We start from the raw sequence: 12,926 nt of genomic DNA, 5'->3' as shown, positions 1-12,926 counted from the left end.
CAAGAATTTAGTCAGACTGAACTGTTCAGAACTTTTATTGTAAAGACGATCCAGATGTGTACAACTGAGACATCCCTGGTTCCATCAGGACGTCCTCCAAGATGTTTGTCTCCATTAGCACTGGAACAGAGAGACAGAGACAGACATGAAGACACAGGGGCAGACATGGAAAGATGGAAACAGTGAGACATATACACACAGAGACATGGAGGGATGGAGGTGTAGACCTGATCTAAATAAAAAGATTTTCCACTTCAACATGAAACTGTTTCACAGCATCGGCACCGTGTCTGCTATGCACCGGTACAGGTGCCGGTACCGGACAGGTAACTAGTTCATCAGAGACAAACTCCAGTCACTCCTCAATTCAGTTCAGAACCAGAAACATCAGTTCAACGTTGTGTTTGACTAAAGCAAGAGATCCTGTAGAGAATCCAGTAATGGAGACTGGATTCTGATAACCCATCCAGGTGGACCGATGACCTGGACTGGGTGAAGTTGGTGTGTTTCTATAGACAGACGCATCTGGAGCTGACCTGTGAGCACAGTCGGTGTCAGGAGTGATGTCAGAGTGATGTCACTACCTGCAGCTGTGCAGTCAAGTGTTTAGGAAGCTCCACTGCAGCAGCTTCCAGCAGCAGGATGATGTCCTTTACCGAAAAGGTGGACGATGATGGGGACTCTTCATCCTCCGTGTGCACCTGCATACTGTGGACAGGTGTAGACAGGTTTACAGGTTAATTAACCAGGGGCTGTTCCAGGAAGTGGGTTATGTAGTTCTGTTGTTCTCTTCCAGAAACGGGTGAGCTTTACCCCGAGTCTGTGCTCATGGTAACTGAATCTGTTACCATGAGCACGGATTCTGCGAAGTAAACCTCTTTGTCAGGTTTCCTATCAGAAACTCTACATGTCCCCCGCCATACGCGTCCCCCACTGTACGCGTCCCCCGCCGTACGCGTCCCACCGTACACGTCCCTCACGTACACGTCCCTCACCGTACGCGTCCCCCACTGTACGCGTCCCACCGTACACGTCCCTCACGTACACGTCCCTCACCGTACGCGTCCCCCACTGTACGCGTCCCCCGCCGTACGCATCCCACCGTACACGTCCCTCACCGTACAAGTCCCTCACCATACGCATCCCTCACCGTACGCGCCCCCCGCCGTACGCGTCCCTCACCGTACAAGTCCCTCACCGTACGCGTCCCCCACTGTACGCGTCCCCCGCCGTACGCATCCCACCGTACACGTCCCTCACCATACGCATCCCTCACCGTACGCGCCCCCCGCCCTACGCATCCCTCACCGTACAAGTCCCTCACCGTACGCGTCCCCCACTGTAAGCGTCCCTCACTGAACGCCAGAACCAGAAACTCAGAGTTGGCCCTGGTTTCTGGACTAGGTCCTTCATCTCAAGTAGGTTTACCTGTTGCTGACGGACTCCAGCAGATAGTTTGTGTACATGTGTCTCCAGGTGTAGATGATGGACAATAGGGATGTTCTAAAAGGTCTCAGGTCCACCTGCAGCCAGCCATGCAGGATGATGACATCATCCAGGTGACTCACCTCTGAGCTTAGCGCACTGAGAGACTCCATCTGAAACAGAACATGATTGTCACCTGTCTCACCTGCGCACACACAGCAGCAGGTGTAGACAGGTGAGTGACCTCTCTATGGAAGTTGTTCAGGGTGGGCGGAGTCTGGCCTGCCTCCAGCTCTTCAGGTGCCAGCTGCCTGCCATATTTCAGGAAGTCCTTGAACATCGTCTTCCTGTCACTCAGCCACAGGTGAGAGTACCTGTCTAGTCCTTCTCTCAGATGCTCCGCCTCCTCCCTCACCTGCTGCAACTCATGCAACACTTCTTGTTCCAGGGCACAGAGACCTGGGTTCTGCTGTAACAACAGCTGGTGCACAGAACATGTGAAAATCATGAGAGGAGAACAGGTGAGGAGCGCGAGAGGAGAGAGCAGGTGAGGAGCGTGGGAGGAGAGAACAGGTGAGGAGAACCGATGAGTCTGGACTGTCCTCACAATGTGATGCCAGGATGAGGTTCCACTCACCTGGTAGTTGCCATGGCGACTCCTGGAGATCCTGGGTGGCAGAGCGGCAGTGGCATAAATGTCGCAGATGGTGGTTTTCAGGAAGTCTGACAGGCCGCCATCCAGCAGAGGCTCAAACGCACTTCCTGTTTCCTGCAGCTGCAGACGGACTGCCAACAGGGCGGAGCTGGAGGTCTACACAGAGGCAGCAGGTGTTAATGTCTTCAGAGGAAAGGTCACTTTTCTGAGACAGAACGTGTCTCCGTATCAGATCTGATCCCTGCAGCACGTCCAGGAAATTCCAGGAGAACCATGTGGGAAAGTTTCACTACTGAATAAAAACCAGGATCTGTTGTGGGGACGCTTCCTGTTTGTTTACTTTCTGTTCCTCTTCTGTGGTCTTTATGAACCAATGATAAACGAGAGCGTTATTATTAAGCTCTTTATCTCAGCCTGGTGGAGCTGTTTAGCGATAAGAGAAATCCAGCTTCCTGGTACAGGCATCAGGTGTGCAGGTCTACCTGTGGTCTCTATGAACGGATTATAAATGACGGTCCATGTGTGCGGGTCTACCTGTGGGTTCATGCTGTCAGACAGGAAGTGCAGCGCTCTGTGCAGCAGCTGGAACAGTCCATCTTGGACTTCATTATCAATGTGGTCCAGATAATCGATCCAGGTCTGAGAGGACTCCTGGGCTTTGTACAGACTCCTGTTTACCTGAAAACAGTTAGTAAGTAAATTTTATTCATAGAACTCTTTTCACAGATAAATATCACGCAGTTCTGGACATAAAAAGGCTGCAATAAAACATTAATAATAAAATAAACAACCACCAATTAAAATCGTCTTCACTGCTTTTTAAAAGAGTTTACGGAGTCGACCACACAGAGGGACGGGGGAAGTCCTTCTAGAGGCTACAGCCTGAAAGGCCAGGTCTGCCCGGATTTTTTAAACAGGTCTTTGGGACCTTCAGGAGGCTTTGGCCTGAAGACTGAAGGTTGGAATCGATGAAGTCCTGATAAAGTAGGGGTGATGTGGCTGCTCTGGGATGCTCTGGGCTGTTCTCCGCTGTTCTGGGCAGCTCTGGACTGTTCTGGGCAGCTCTGGGATCTTCTGGGCAGCTCTGGGATCTTCTGGGCGGACCTGGGATCTTCTGGGCGGACCTGTCAGTAGTCTGGCAGCAGAATTCTGCTGAGTCGCCTTTGTGTAACGAGTGGAACAGAATTACGGTAATCAATAGGAGAGGAGGTAAAAGCAAGATTGATCCTTTCAGGATCTGATTGTGACAACGTTCTCCTGACAGACGGGTCTATTTCTGGTCAGCTGAGGGAACGACGCTCCAAACACAGCCAGACGAGCCAGAGCACCAAGATGGTTATTGATCAGGCGGATCTTTGAGTAACAGGTGTTTGAGTGAGATCAGCATGGGGTCGCCATTCTGCCTCTACCTTGCAGGTGTGTCAGTGTTACCTGGATTAGCTTCAACAGCTGTTGCCCCTCTTCCCTGATCCGTCTGCATGTGTGCTCTGTAACTCCGCCTTCCAGAAGATAGTCATGTGACCTCTGCAGCAGGTCAAGCTCCGCCCACCCCTGCACTGACAGCAGCACATCTAAGTCACCTGACAGACCTTTGACTGGCAGATGGGGCGTGGCTTTTAACACACCTGTGCAATCGTTGTCATGGCTTCCATGTTGGTTCTGGTCTCTCTAAGAGTGCAGCAAAACATCAACACCGTCTGGGTCTGCAGCTGGTCCACACCTGAACAGGTACACACACACACACACACCTGGACAGGTAGATGCATATAAACACCATGGACCTCATTTATCAGCCGTGCGTGCGCACAGAAGTGTGTGTGATGTGTGCGTGCGAACATTCCCACACAAAGTTTGGGATTTATCAACTTGTACTTGTGCGTAGAAAATGTGTAAATTCTGCCCACCGGTTAGCGGCGCCCTAGTGGTCAAACAGTGGAACTACCAGTAAAACAGTGCAGCAACCGAGACCAGGATCAGACCAGGATCAGACTGGGACCAGACGAGACCAGGATCAGACCGGGATCAGACTGGGACCAGACGAGACCAGGATCAGACCGGGCTCAGACCGGGACCAGACGAGACCAGGATCAGACCGGGCTCAGACCGGGACCAGACGAGACCAGGATCAGACTGGGACCAGACGAGACCAGGATCAGACCGGGATCAGACTGGGACCAGACGAGACCAGGATCAGACCGGGATCAGACTTGGACCAGGATCAGACCAGAATCAGACTGGGACCAGACGAGACCAGGATCAGACCAGGATCAGACCGGGATCAGACTGGGACCAGACGAGACCAGGATCAGACCGGGATCAGACTGGGACCAGACGAGACCAGGATCAGACTGGGACCAGACGAGACCAGGATCAGACCGGGATCAGACTGGGACCAGACGAGACCAGGATCAGACCGGGATCAGACTTGGACCAGGATCAGACCAGAATCAGACTGGGACCAGACGAGACCAGGATCAGACCAGGATCAGACTGGGACCAGGATCAGACTGGGATCAGACCAGGATCAGACTGGGATCAGACTGGGACCAGATGAGTCCCAGCGGTTCTCCCTGGTTTTACTGGTGTTTTATACAGACTTACTGAACTGCTCCAGAATCAGGTCTGAGGGGAAATGAATGTGGACTTAAACATTCTACCTGGTTACGTAGTTTTTACCTCTTTAATGTTCACACTACTCAGTAACCACACACCATGAATTGTGACGTCACCTTCAGGGCTCCAGGTTTTCTTCTGCAGCTGGGTCAGGGTCTGGTTCAGGTCCTGCAGCTGGTCCTGGATCAGAGGACGTTCCACCTGCAGGGTGTCACTGAACACCTGCAGGAAGACCACAGAGTATCACATGACCCTCACCTGGATCTAGATCAGCTTCAGAGCCAGTGACCGTGTGAGAGGACACACCTGGTTGTAGCAGGACACCATGTGACTCAGTCTCAGGTAAGTCTGGGTGATGTCATCTCTACAGGGGAGGAGCTGAGCGATGTGGGGGCGGAGCTCTACTTCTCCTTTCCTGCACACATACCTGAGCCCTTTTAGCACCGACTCCACCTGCAGACAGTCAGGAGGTTCAGGACAGACAAAGAAGCAGCCCTGCACCTCCTTCCTGGTACCTGTTACTTGGCAACTGAAGCTTTTACCAGGTGACTTGGTAAAAGCTTGGGATTCCCACGGGATTCCTGCAGGATGGGAGTCAGTTTTACTGAGTCATGTGATACGGTACAGGATAAAAAGCTAACGGGAGCAGGAACCAAACGAAAACAAAAAAAGGAAAAAAAGACAGGTGCCGCCATTTTGTAGTTTTTGCTCAGCCTACACTGTAACCAAGTTAAATAAGAACTACACTACCCAGAAGCCAACGCTGCTTTCCATAAATTGAATGTGTGATAGAAAGTGATCAGACGGCCACCCAGCTTGTTAACGCTGTCACTCAGTTTCTCTCTCTGGTCTGCAGCTGTTCCTCTCGGTATGAAACCAACATAAGACACAAATGCAAGTGAAAGAAAGTCTGCTTTTATAAGTTTTAACAGATTGATTACAGCACAGCGTCGTCCCATCAGGTGATCGTCTGTCAGGAACGGTTTATAAGGTACTGCTACGATGCTAGCTGCTCAGTAATCTGTACGGTAACTCCTGAATGAAAGCAGACCACTTTCATAGATTCTGCATTTTATTGACAAGAAATGTACTGAAATCAATTAAAAAGCCGTGATCAGTGGAAATGAAACTGTAATAGTTTCTGAATGCAGCACCTCTGCAGCTGCCAGTGATCCGTGTTATGTCGGTTTTATACTGAGAGGAACAGCCGCTGCTTCCCTGCTGGAACTGAAATAAGAAAAGGAATGGAGTTAGCAAACACCCGCGGAGAAACCCATGTGGCAAAAAGAGATTTACAACAGAAAGTCAGGTTGGTGGAACTGGTTAGAGAAGGCCACATATTAATAAACTCCACGAGAGTCGAGTGCGACGGTTTTTAACACTGTATGCCTCCAATAAAACGTTTAGTTAATGAGTAAAATACAACTTTATATGTTCTGTTTGGGTTTACTTAACTTTGGTGGACATGCTGTGAACCGTGTCCTGTTTTATTGTTGTTCCCTTTTTTTATTGTAACCGATCTCCAAAAAAAAAAAAAAAGAAAGAAACACCAGCTGGTCTAAAAAAGAAGGGTGAGAACATTAATTTAATTCTATGTATTTCCTATAAATAAATTTTAAAAGTGGGATTGGGATGGGACGGGAGTGAAAATCCCGTGTCAACCTCTACTTGGTAACTGGCATCTGGTAACCGGTACTTGTTACTCGGTGAATGAAAAATGGTTACGCCACCTTTCCAGGTAGCAGCAACCTGAGTTTTTTTGCTACTGGTTCAGTTCCAGACCATCACCTTAATGTAGGCTGCAGGTGACAGGTGGGTGAAACCTGCAGGTAATGAGTTGGTGGGTGGAGCCTAGAGGTAACTGGTGGTCAACGGTGGGTGGAGCCTGTAGGTCATGAGTAGAGTGTGTAGATGGAGTTTAGAGCCTATAAGTAATGTGTGGGTGGAGCCTGCAGATGAGAGGTGGGTGGAGCCTGAAGGTGACCTACCCTGTGACTGCAGCTAACTTCCAGGAGTCCGTGCTTGGTTGTTTGGATCAAAGGAAGTCTCTGGATGAAGCCACAGTCAGAGTCCAGCTGGGCGCTCCAGTCGGACCTCGCGCTCTCTCTGAAGTCCTGCAGGAGGTCTAGGATCTGTCTAATCCTGTTCTGAACCAGCTGGCCCTCAGATGAGTCCTGGTGCCTGGAACACAAAGCGAGTCCAGCAGCTGGCTCTTCGGGGCAGCAGTGTCAGTGTGTGCAGGTCTTACCGGTTCTGGAAGGTCAAGTAGTTCTTTAGAGCGGCTCCAGTTCTCTGGAGCAGCTGTTGAATCCACAAGAGTCCAACAGGAGCTGCCGGCCGAAACTTGTAAAACGTTTCCAACTTGTCTTTCTGACTGTAGAACTGAAGTTCAATCTGAGCCAGTTCTATCTGGATCATCTTCACCAGCCGGCTCAGGAGAGGGTGCAGCTGATTCTGGATCAGAGGACGGTCCAGGATGAACCCAAACATCTGCAACAGCTTGAACACAGCAGGTCAGGCCACATTAGAGGGGGTCGGTCCGAATTGTGGTCCACAGCTACTGGACCCGTACCTTTGCAGCAGATGAAGCATCGCTGCAGTCCTCCAGGGCCCTGCTCAGCACCGACACCAGCCAGGTCTCCAGGTCCAACACCTGAGCCAGAAACTGATTCAGGTTCTTCTCAAAGTTCTGAGGGGAAGAAGGAGGCAGGACAGCTCAGATGACAAGTAGTTTCCACATCGGCTGATCACACCAGCTGGTCTCACCAGGTCTTCAGGGTCTGTTGGGTCACAGCAGCAGCCAGAGAGCCGCCTCGTGTGAAGCAGGAACTCCTGAAGAACCTGCTGAACTGCATCGGTCCACATCGTGCTGCTGACACCAGACAAAACCATCTGATCCAGCTGATACACCTGGAGACAGACAGAAAGCACCTCCTGCAGGAGGAGGCGGGGTCAGAGTAGTGTCCTCTGGGTTCTGGTTCAGGGGACGACCAGGTGTACCTTGATGCTGAGCAGCCGTTTCATGAAGCGGTCCAGGTGGAAGAAGACCAGGTGTGACGGGATGTCCCAGCTGTGTGAAGGCGTGTCCTGAAGCAGAAACAAATGAACCGGTCTCAGAGAGCATCCAGGTAAAGACAGGAGAGGGGGCGGGGCTGGTCCCAGACAGAAACTACCTGGAGCGACTGTCACCAGCAGAACCACCAAAACCAACAACAGGGTAACAACAGGAACACCAAGAACTACACAAACTCCCGTGAGCTGCTCCAGCGTACCTGGCTGTGGGTTCGGTTGTCCAGCAGTGCACTGCTCTGCGCGTAGGCCTCCTTCAGGGTGTTTAGCGTCTGGATAACCAGTCTAACATCTTCCAGGACCGGACCGGGGGCAGATACAAGAGCACGCATCACTTCTTGTCCACACAGGAACTTTCCACTCTGCAGTAGGATAAGAGCAGGAGAGGAGCTTTTCCGACTGAACTTAATAAAAACAAAAAGGAATCAGCTGTTTCTGAAGCTCCTCCCTCCAGGATGGCGCTCTCTGACGGGAGTGTAGATGGAAGCTGGATCTATACTCGCACCGCAGAGGCTCCACGTGCACCTCTTCCAGACCTGATGCGCACCCCTGCTACTCGCTTGTGATTGGTCAGTTTGGGATCACGCGTTTCCGGATTTCTGGATCCTCTTGCTGAATTTGTGTGGTAACATTTTTAAAAACAACACACAATGATGAGCGGCGGATCTTTATGATGCCACCTCCAAGAACTATAAAGATGCTCCTTTGAGCTTCACTCCATGGAGGGAGATTCCCGGTTTGGAGGTCCCGAAATGCATGAAGCGATGGGAAAACCTCCGCGACAAATACGCGCAGGTTAAACGGAAAAGGCTGGAGAAGTGTGGACGCTGGTGGACAGAAGTCTCCGCCGGGAGACGCTCCAACCTCGATGAATATCTTTATTTTTGTACTGTATGCAGATGTTTCCTCTGGCAGTCAGTGGACAGAAATGGTGTTTTTTGGACCACATGAAACAGAATCCTCAAACATCATTTTGCCCTGGCAGCATGCCGAGCTCAGAGCTGAAAGAGTTTGTCAGGTCCATCCGGACAGCTGGCTGCTCTGGTAGAACGAAAGCTGCAACGCCTCACCAGCCTGAGCAGAGCTGTTAGTTACCGACACGTTAGTTACAGACACGTTAGTTACCGATACATTAGTTACCGACACGTTAGTTACCGATACGTTAGTTACCGATACGTTAGTTACTGACAAGTTAGTTACTGACACGTTAGTTACCGACACGTTAGTTACGATACGTTAGTTACCGGCACGTTAGTTACCGATACGTTAGTTACTGACAAGTTAGTTACCAACAAGTTAGTTAACGATACGTTAGTTACCGACACGTTAGTTACCGATACATTAGTTAGTGACACGTTAGTTACTGACACGTTAGTTACTGACAAGTTAGTTACCGACACTTTAGTTACTGACAAGTTAGTTACTGACAAGTTAGTTATCGACAAGTTAGTTACTGACACGTTAGTTACTGACACGTTAGTTACTGACACATTAGTTGCTGACACATTAGTTGCTGACACGTTAGTTACGACAAGTTAGTTACCGACACGTTAGTTACCGACACGTTAGTTACCGACATGTTAGGTACCGACACGTTAGTTACCGACACGTTAGTTACCGATACGTTAGTTAGTGACACGTTAGTTAGTGACACGTTAGTTACTGACAAGTTAGTTACTGACAAGTTAGTTACTGACACGTTAGTTACCGACATGTTAGGTACCGACACGTTAGTTACCGACACGTTAGTTACCGATACGTTAGTTACTGACACGTTAGTTACTGACACATTAGTTGCTGACACATTAGTTGCTGACACGTTAGTTACGACAAGTTAGTTACCGACAAGTTAGTTACTGACAAGTTAGTTACTGACACGTTAGTTAGTGACACATTATTTACTGACACATTAGTTGCTGACACGTTAGTTACCGACAAGTTAGTTACCGACACATTAGTTACCGACACATTAGTTACCGACACGTTAGTTACCGACACGTTAGTTACCGACAGGTTAGTTACCGACAAGTTAGATACGACACGTTAGTTACCGACACGTTAGTTACCGACACGTTAGTTACCGACACGTTAGTTACCGATACGTTAGTTAGTGAAATGTTAGTTACTGACACGTTTGTTACCGACAGGTTAGTTACCGACACGTTAGTTACCGACACGTTAGTTACCGACACGTTAGGTACCGACACGTTAGTTACCGACAGGTTAGTTACCGACAGGTTAGTTACCGACAAGTTAGTTACCGACACGTTAGTTACCGATACGTTAGTTAGTGAAACGTTAGTTACTGACACGTTTGTTACTGACAAGTTAGTTACTGACAAGTTAGTGACTGACACGTTAGTTACGACAAGTTAGTTACCGACAAGGTAGTAACCGACACGTTAGTTACTGACAAGTTAGGTACTGACACGTTAGTTACTGACAAGTTAGTTACTGACAAGTTAGTTACCGACACGTTAGTTACGACAAGTTAGTTATAGACACATTAGTTAGTGACACATTAGTTACTGACACATTAGTTGCTGACACGTTAGTTACGACAAGTTAGTTACCGACACGTTAGTTACCGACACGTTAGTTACCGACATGTTAGGTACCGACACGTTAGTTACCGACACGTTAGTTACCGATACGTTAGTTAGTGACACGTTAGTTACTGACACGTTAGTTACTGACAAGTTAGTTACTGACAAGTTAGTTACTGACACGTTAGTTACTGACACATTAGTTACCGACATGTTAGGTACCGACACGTTAGTTACCGACACGTTAGTTACCGATACGTTAGTTACTGACACGTTAGTTACTGACACGTTAGTTGCTGACACATTAGTTGCTGACACGTTAGTTACGACAAGTTAGTTACCGACAAGTTAGTTACTGACAAGTTAGTTACTGACACGTTAGTTAGTGACACATTATTTACTGACACATTAGTTGCTGACACGTTAGTTACCGACAAGTTAGTTACCGACACATTAGTTACCGACACATTAGTTACCGACACGTTAGTTACCGACACGTTAGTTACCGACAGGTTAGTTACCGACAAGTTAGTTACGACACGTTAGTTACCGACACGTTAGTTACCGACAAGTTAGTTACTGACAAGTTAGTTACTGACACGTTAGTTAGTGACACATTATTTACTGACACATTAGTTGCTGACACGTTAGTTACCGACAAGTTAGTTACCGACACATTAGTTACCGACACATTAGTTACCGACACGTTAGTTACCGACACGTTAGTTACCGACACGTTAGTTACCGACAAGTTAGTTACGACACGTTAGTTACCGACACGTTAGTTACCGACACATTAGTTACCGACACGTTAGTTACCGACACGTTAGTTACCGACACGTTAGTTACCGATACGTTAGTTAGTGAAATGTTAGTTACTGACACGTTTGTTACCGACAGGTTAGTTACCGACACGTTAGTTACCGACACGTTAGTTACCGACACGTTAGGTACCGACACGTTAGTTACCGACAGGTTAGTTACCGACAGGTTAGTTACCGACAAGTTAGTTACCGACACGTTAGTTACCGATACGTTAGTTAGTGAAACGTTAGTTACTGACACGTTAGTTACTGACACGTTTGTTACTGACACGTTTGTTACTGACAAGTTAGTTACCGACACTTTAGTTACTGACAAGTTAGTTATCGACAAGTTAGTTACTGACAAGTTAGTTACTGACACATTAGTTAGTGACACATTAGTTACTGACACATTAGTTGCTGACACGTTAGTTACGACAAGTTAGTTATCGACAAGTTAGTTACTGACAAGTTAGTTACTGACACGTTAGTTAGTGACACGTTAGTTACTGACACATTAGTTGCTGACACGTTAGTTGCTGACAAGTTAGTTACCGACAAGTTAGTTACCGAGAAGTTTGTTACCGACAAGTTAGTTACTGACACGTTAGGTACTGACACGTTAGGTACTGACACGTTAGTTACCGACACGTTAGTTACTGACAAGTTAGTTACTGACAAGTTAGTTACTGACAAGTTAGTGACTGACACGTTAGTTACGACAAGTTAGTTACCGACACGTTAGTTACTGACAAGTTAGGTACTGACACGTTAGTTACTGACAAGTTAGTTACTGACAAGTTAGTTACCGACACGTTAGTTACGACAAGTTAGTTATAGACACATTAGTTAGTGACACATTAGTTACTGACACATTAGTTGCTGACACGTTAGTTACGACAACTTAGTTATCGACAAGTTAGTAACTGACACGTTAGTTAGTGACACGTTAGTTAGTGACACGTTAGTTACTGACACATTAGTTGCTGACACGTTAGTTGCTGACAAGTTAGTTACCGACAAGTTAGTTACCGACATGTTAGTTACTGACAAGTTAGGTACTGACACGTTAGTTACCGACACGTTAGTTACTGACAAGTTAGTTACTGACAAGTTAGTTACTGACACGTTAGTTACGACAAGTTAGTTACCGACAAGTTAGTAACCGACACGTTAGTTACTGACAAGTTAGGTACTGACACGTTAGTTACTGACAAGTTAGTTACTGACAAGTTAGTTACTGACAAGTTAGTTACGACAAGTTAGTTATCGACACATTAGTTAGTGACACATTAGTTACTGACACATTAGTTGCTGACATGTTAGTTACGACAAGTTAGTTATCGACAAGTTAGTTACTGACAAGTTAGTTACTGACACGTTAGTTAGTGACACGTTAGTTACTGACAAGTTAGTTACCGATACGTTAGTTAGTGACACGTTAGTTACTGACACGTTTGTTACTGACAAGTTAGTTACCGACACTTTAGTTACTGACAAGTTAGTTATCGACAAGTTAGTTACTGACAAGTTAGTTACTGACACATTAGTTAGTGACACATTAGTTACTGACACATTAGTTGCTGACACGTTAGTTGCTGACACATTAGTTAGTGACACATTAGTTGCTGACACGTTAGTTGCTGACACGTTAGTTACGACAAGTTAGTTACTGACAAGTTAGTTACTGACACGTTAGTTAGTGACACGTTAGTTAGTGACACGTTAGTTGCTGACACGTTAGTTACTGACAAGTTAGTTACTGACAAGTTAGTTACCGACACTTTAGTTACTGACAAGTTAGTTACTGACAAG

At 47.5% G+C, this 12,926-nt stretch overlaps 1 protein-coding gene across 8 annotated transcripts in view; it reads right to left on the bottom strand.

Moving 5' to 3' along the window:
- Positions 1-17: 17 nt before the first annotated feature.
- The window catches only part of LOC121643918 (dynein heavy chain 17, axonemal-like), an 18,244-nt gene continuing 5,335 nt past the window's right edge, over positions 18-12,926 (bottom strand). For 2 of the 8 annotated variants that reach the window (XM_041991530.1, XM_041991532.1), the window contains exons 7-21: positions 7,694-7,780; positions 7,460-7,627; positions 7,266-7,382; positions 6,942-7,192; positions 6,682-6,874; positions 5,000-5,146; positions 4,792-4,915; positions 3,706-3,800; positions 3,512-3,631; positions 2,615-2,758; positions 2,063-2,236; positions 1,670-1,906; positions 1,429-1,598; positions 585-708; positions 18-120 (exon numbers count right to left, since the gene is read on the bottom strand). In XM_041991530.1, the coding sequence (XP_041847464.1) occupies positions 115-120; positions 585-708; positions 1,429-1,598; positions 1,670-1,906; positions 2,063-2,236; positions 2,615-2,758; positions 3,512-3,631; positions 3,706-3,800; positions 4,792-4,915; positions 5,000-5,146; positions 6,682-6,874; positions 6,942-7,192; positions 7,266-7,382; positions 7,460-7,627; positions 7,694-7,780 (2,157 nt within the window). In that variant the 3' untranslated portion in view covers positions 18-114. Of the gene's footprint in view, positions 121-584; positions 709-1,428; positions 1,599-1,669; positions 1,907-2,062; positions 2,237-2,614; positions 2,759-3,511; positions 3,632-3,705; positions 3,801-4,791; positions 4,916-4,999; positions 5,147-6,681; positions 6,875-6,941; positions 7,193-7,265; positions 7,383-7,459; positions 7,628-7,693; positions 7,781-7,965; positions 8,125-12,926 lie in introns of all 8 variants that reach the window. The other 6 variants (XM_041991525.1, XM_041991526.1, XM_041991527.1 and 3 more) reach the window with 6 other exon arrangements.

Source organism: Melanotaenia boesemani, chromosome 8, assembly GCF_017639745.1.
Source record: "Melanotaenia boesemani isolate fMelBoe1 chromosome 8, fMelBoe1.pri, whole genome shotgun sequence".
NCBI classification, from domain to species: Eukaryota; Metazoa; Chordata; class Actinopteri; order Atheriniformes; family Melanotaeniidae; genus Melanotaenia; species Melanotaenia boesemani.
This window is presented reverse-complemented; position numbering and strand designations above follow the sequence as displayed.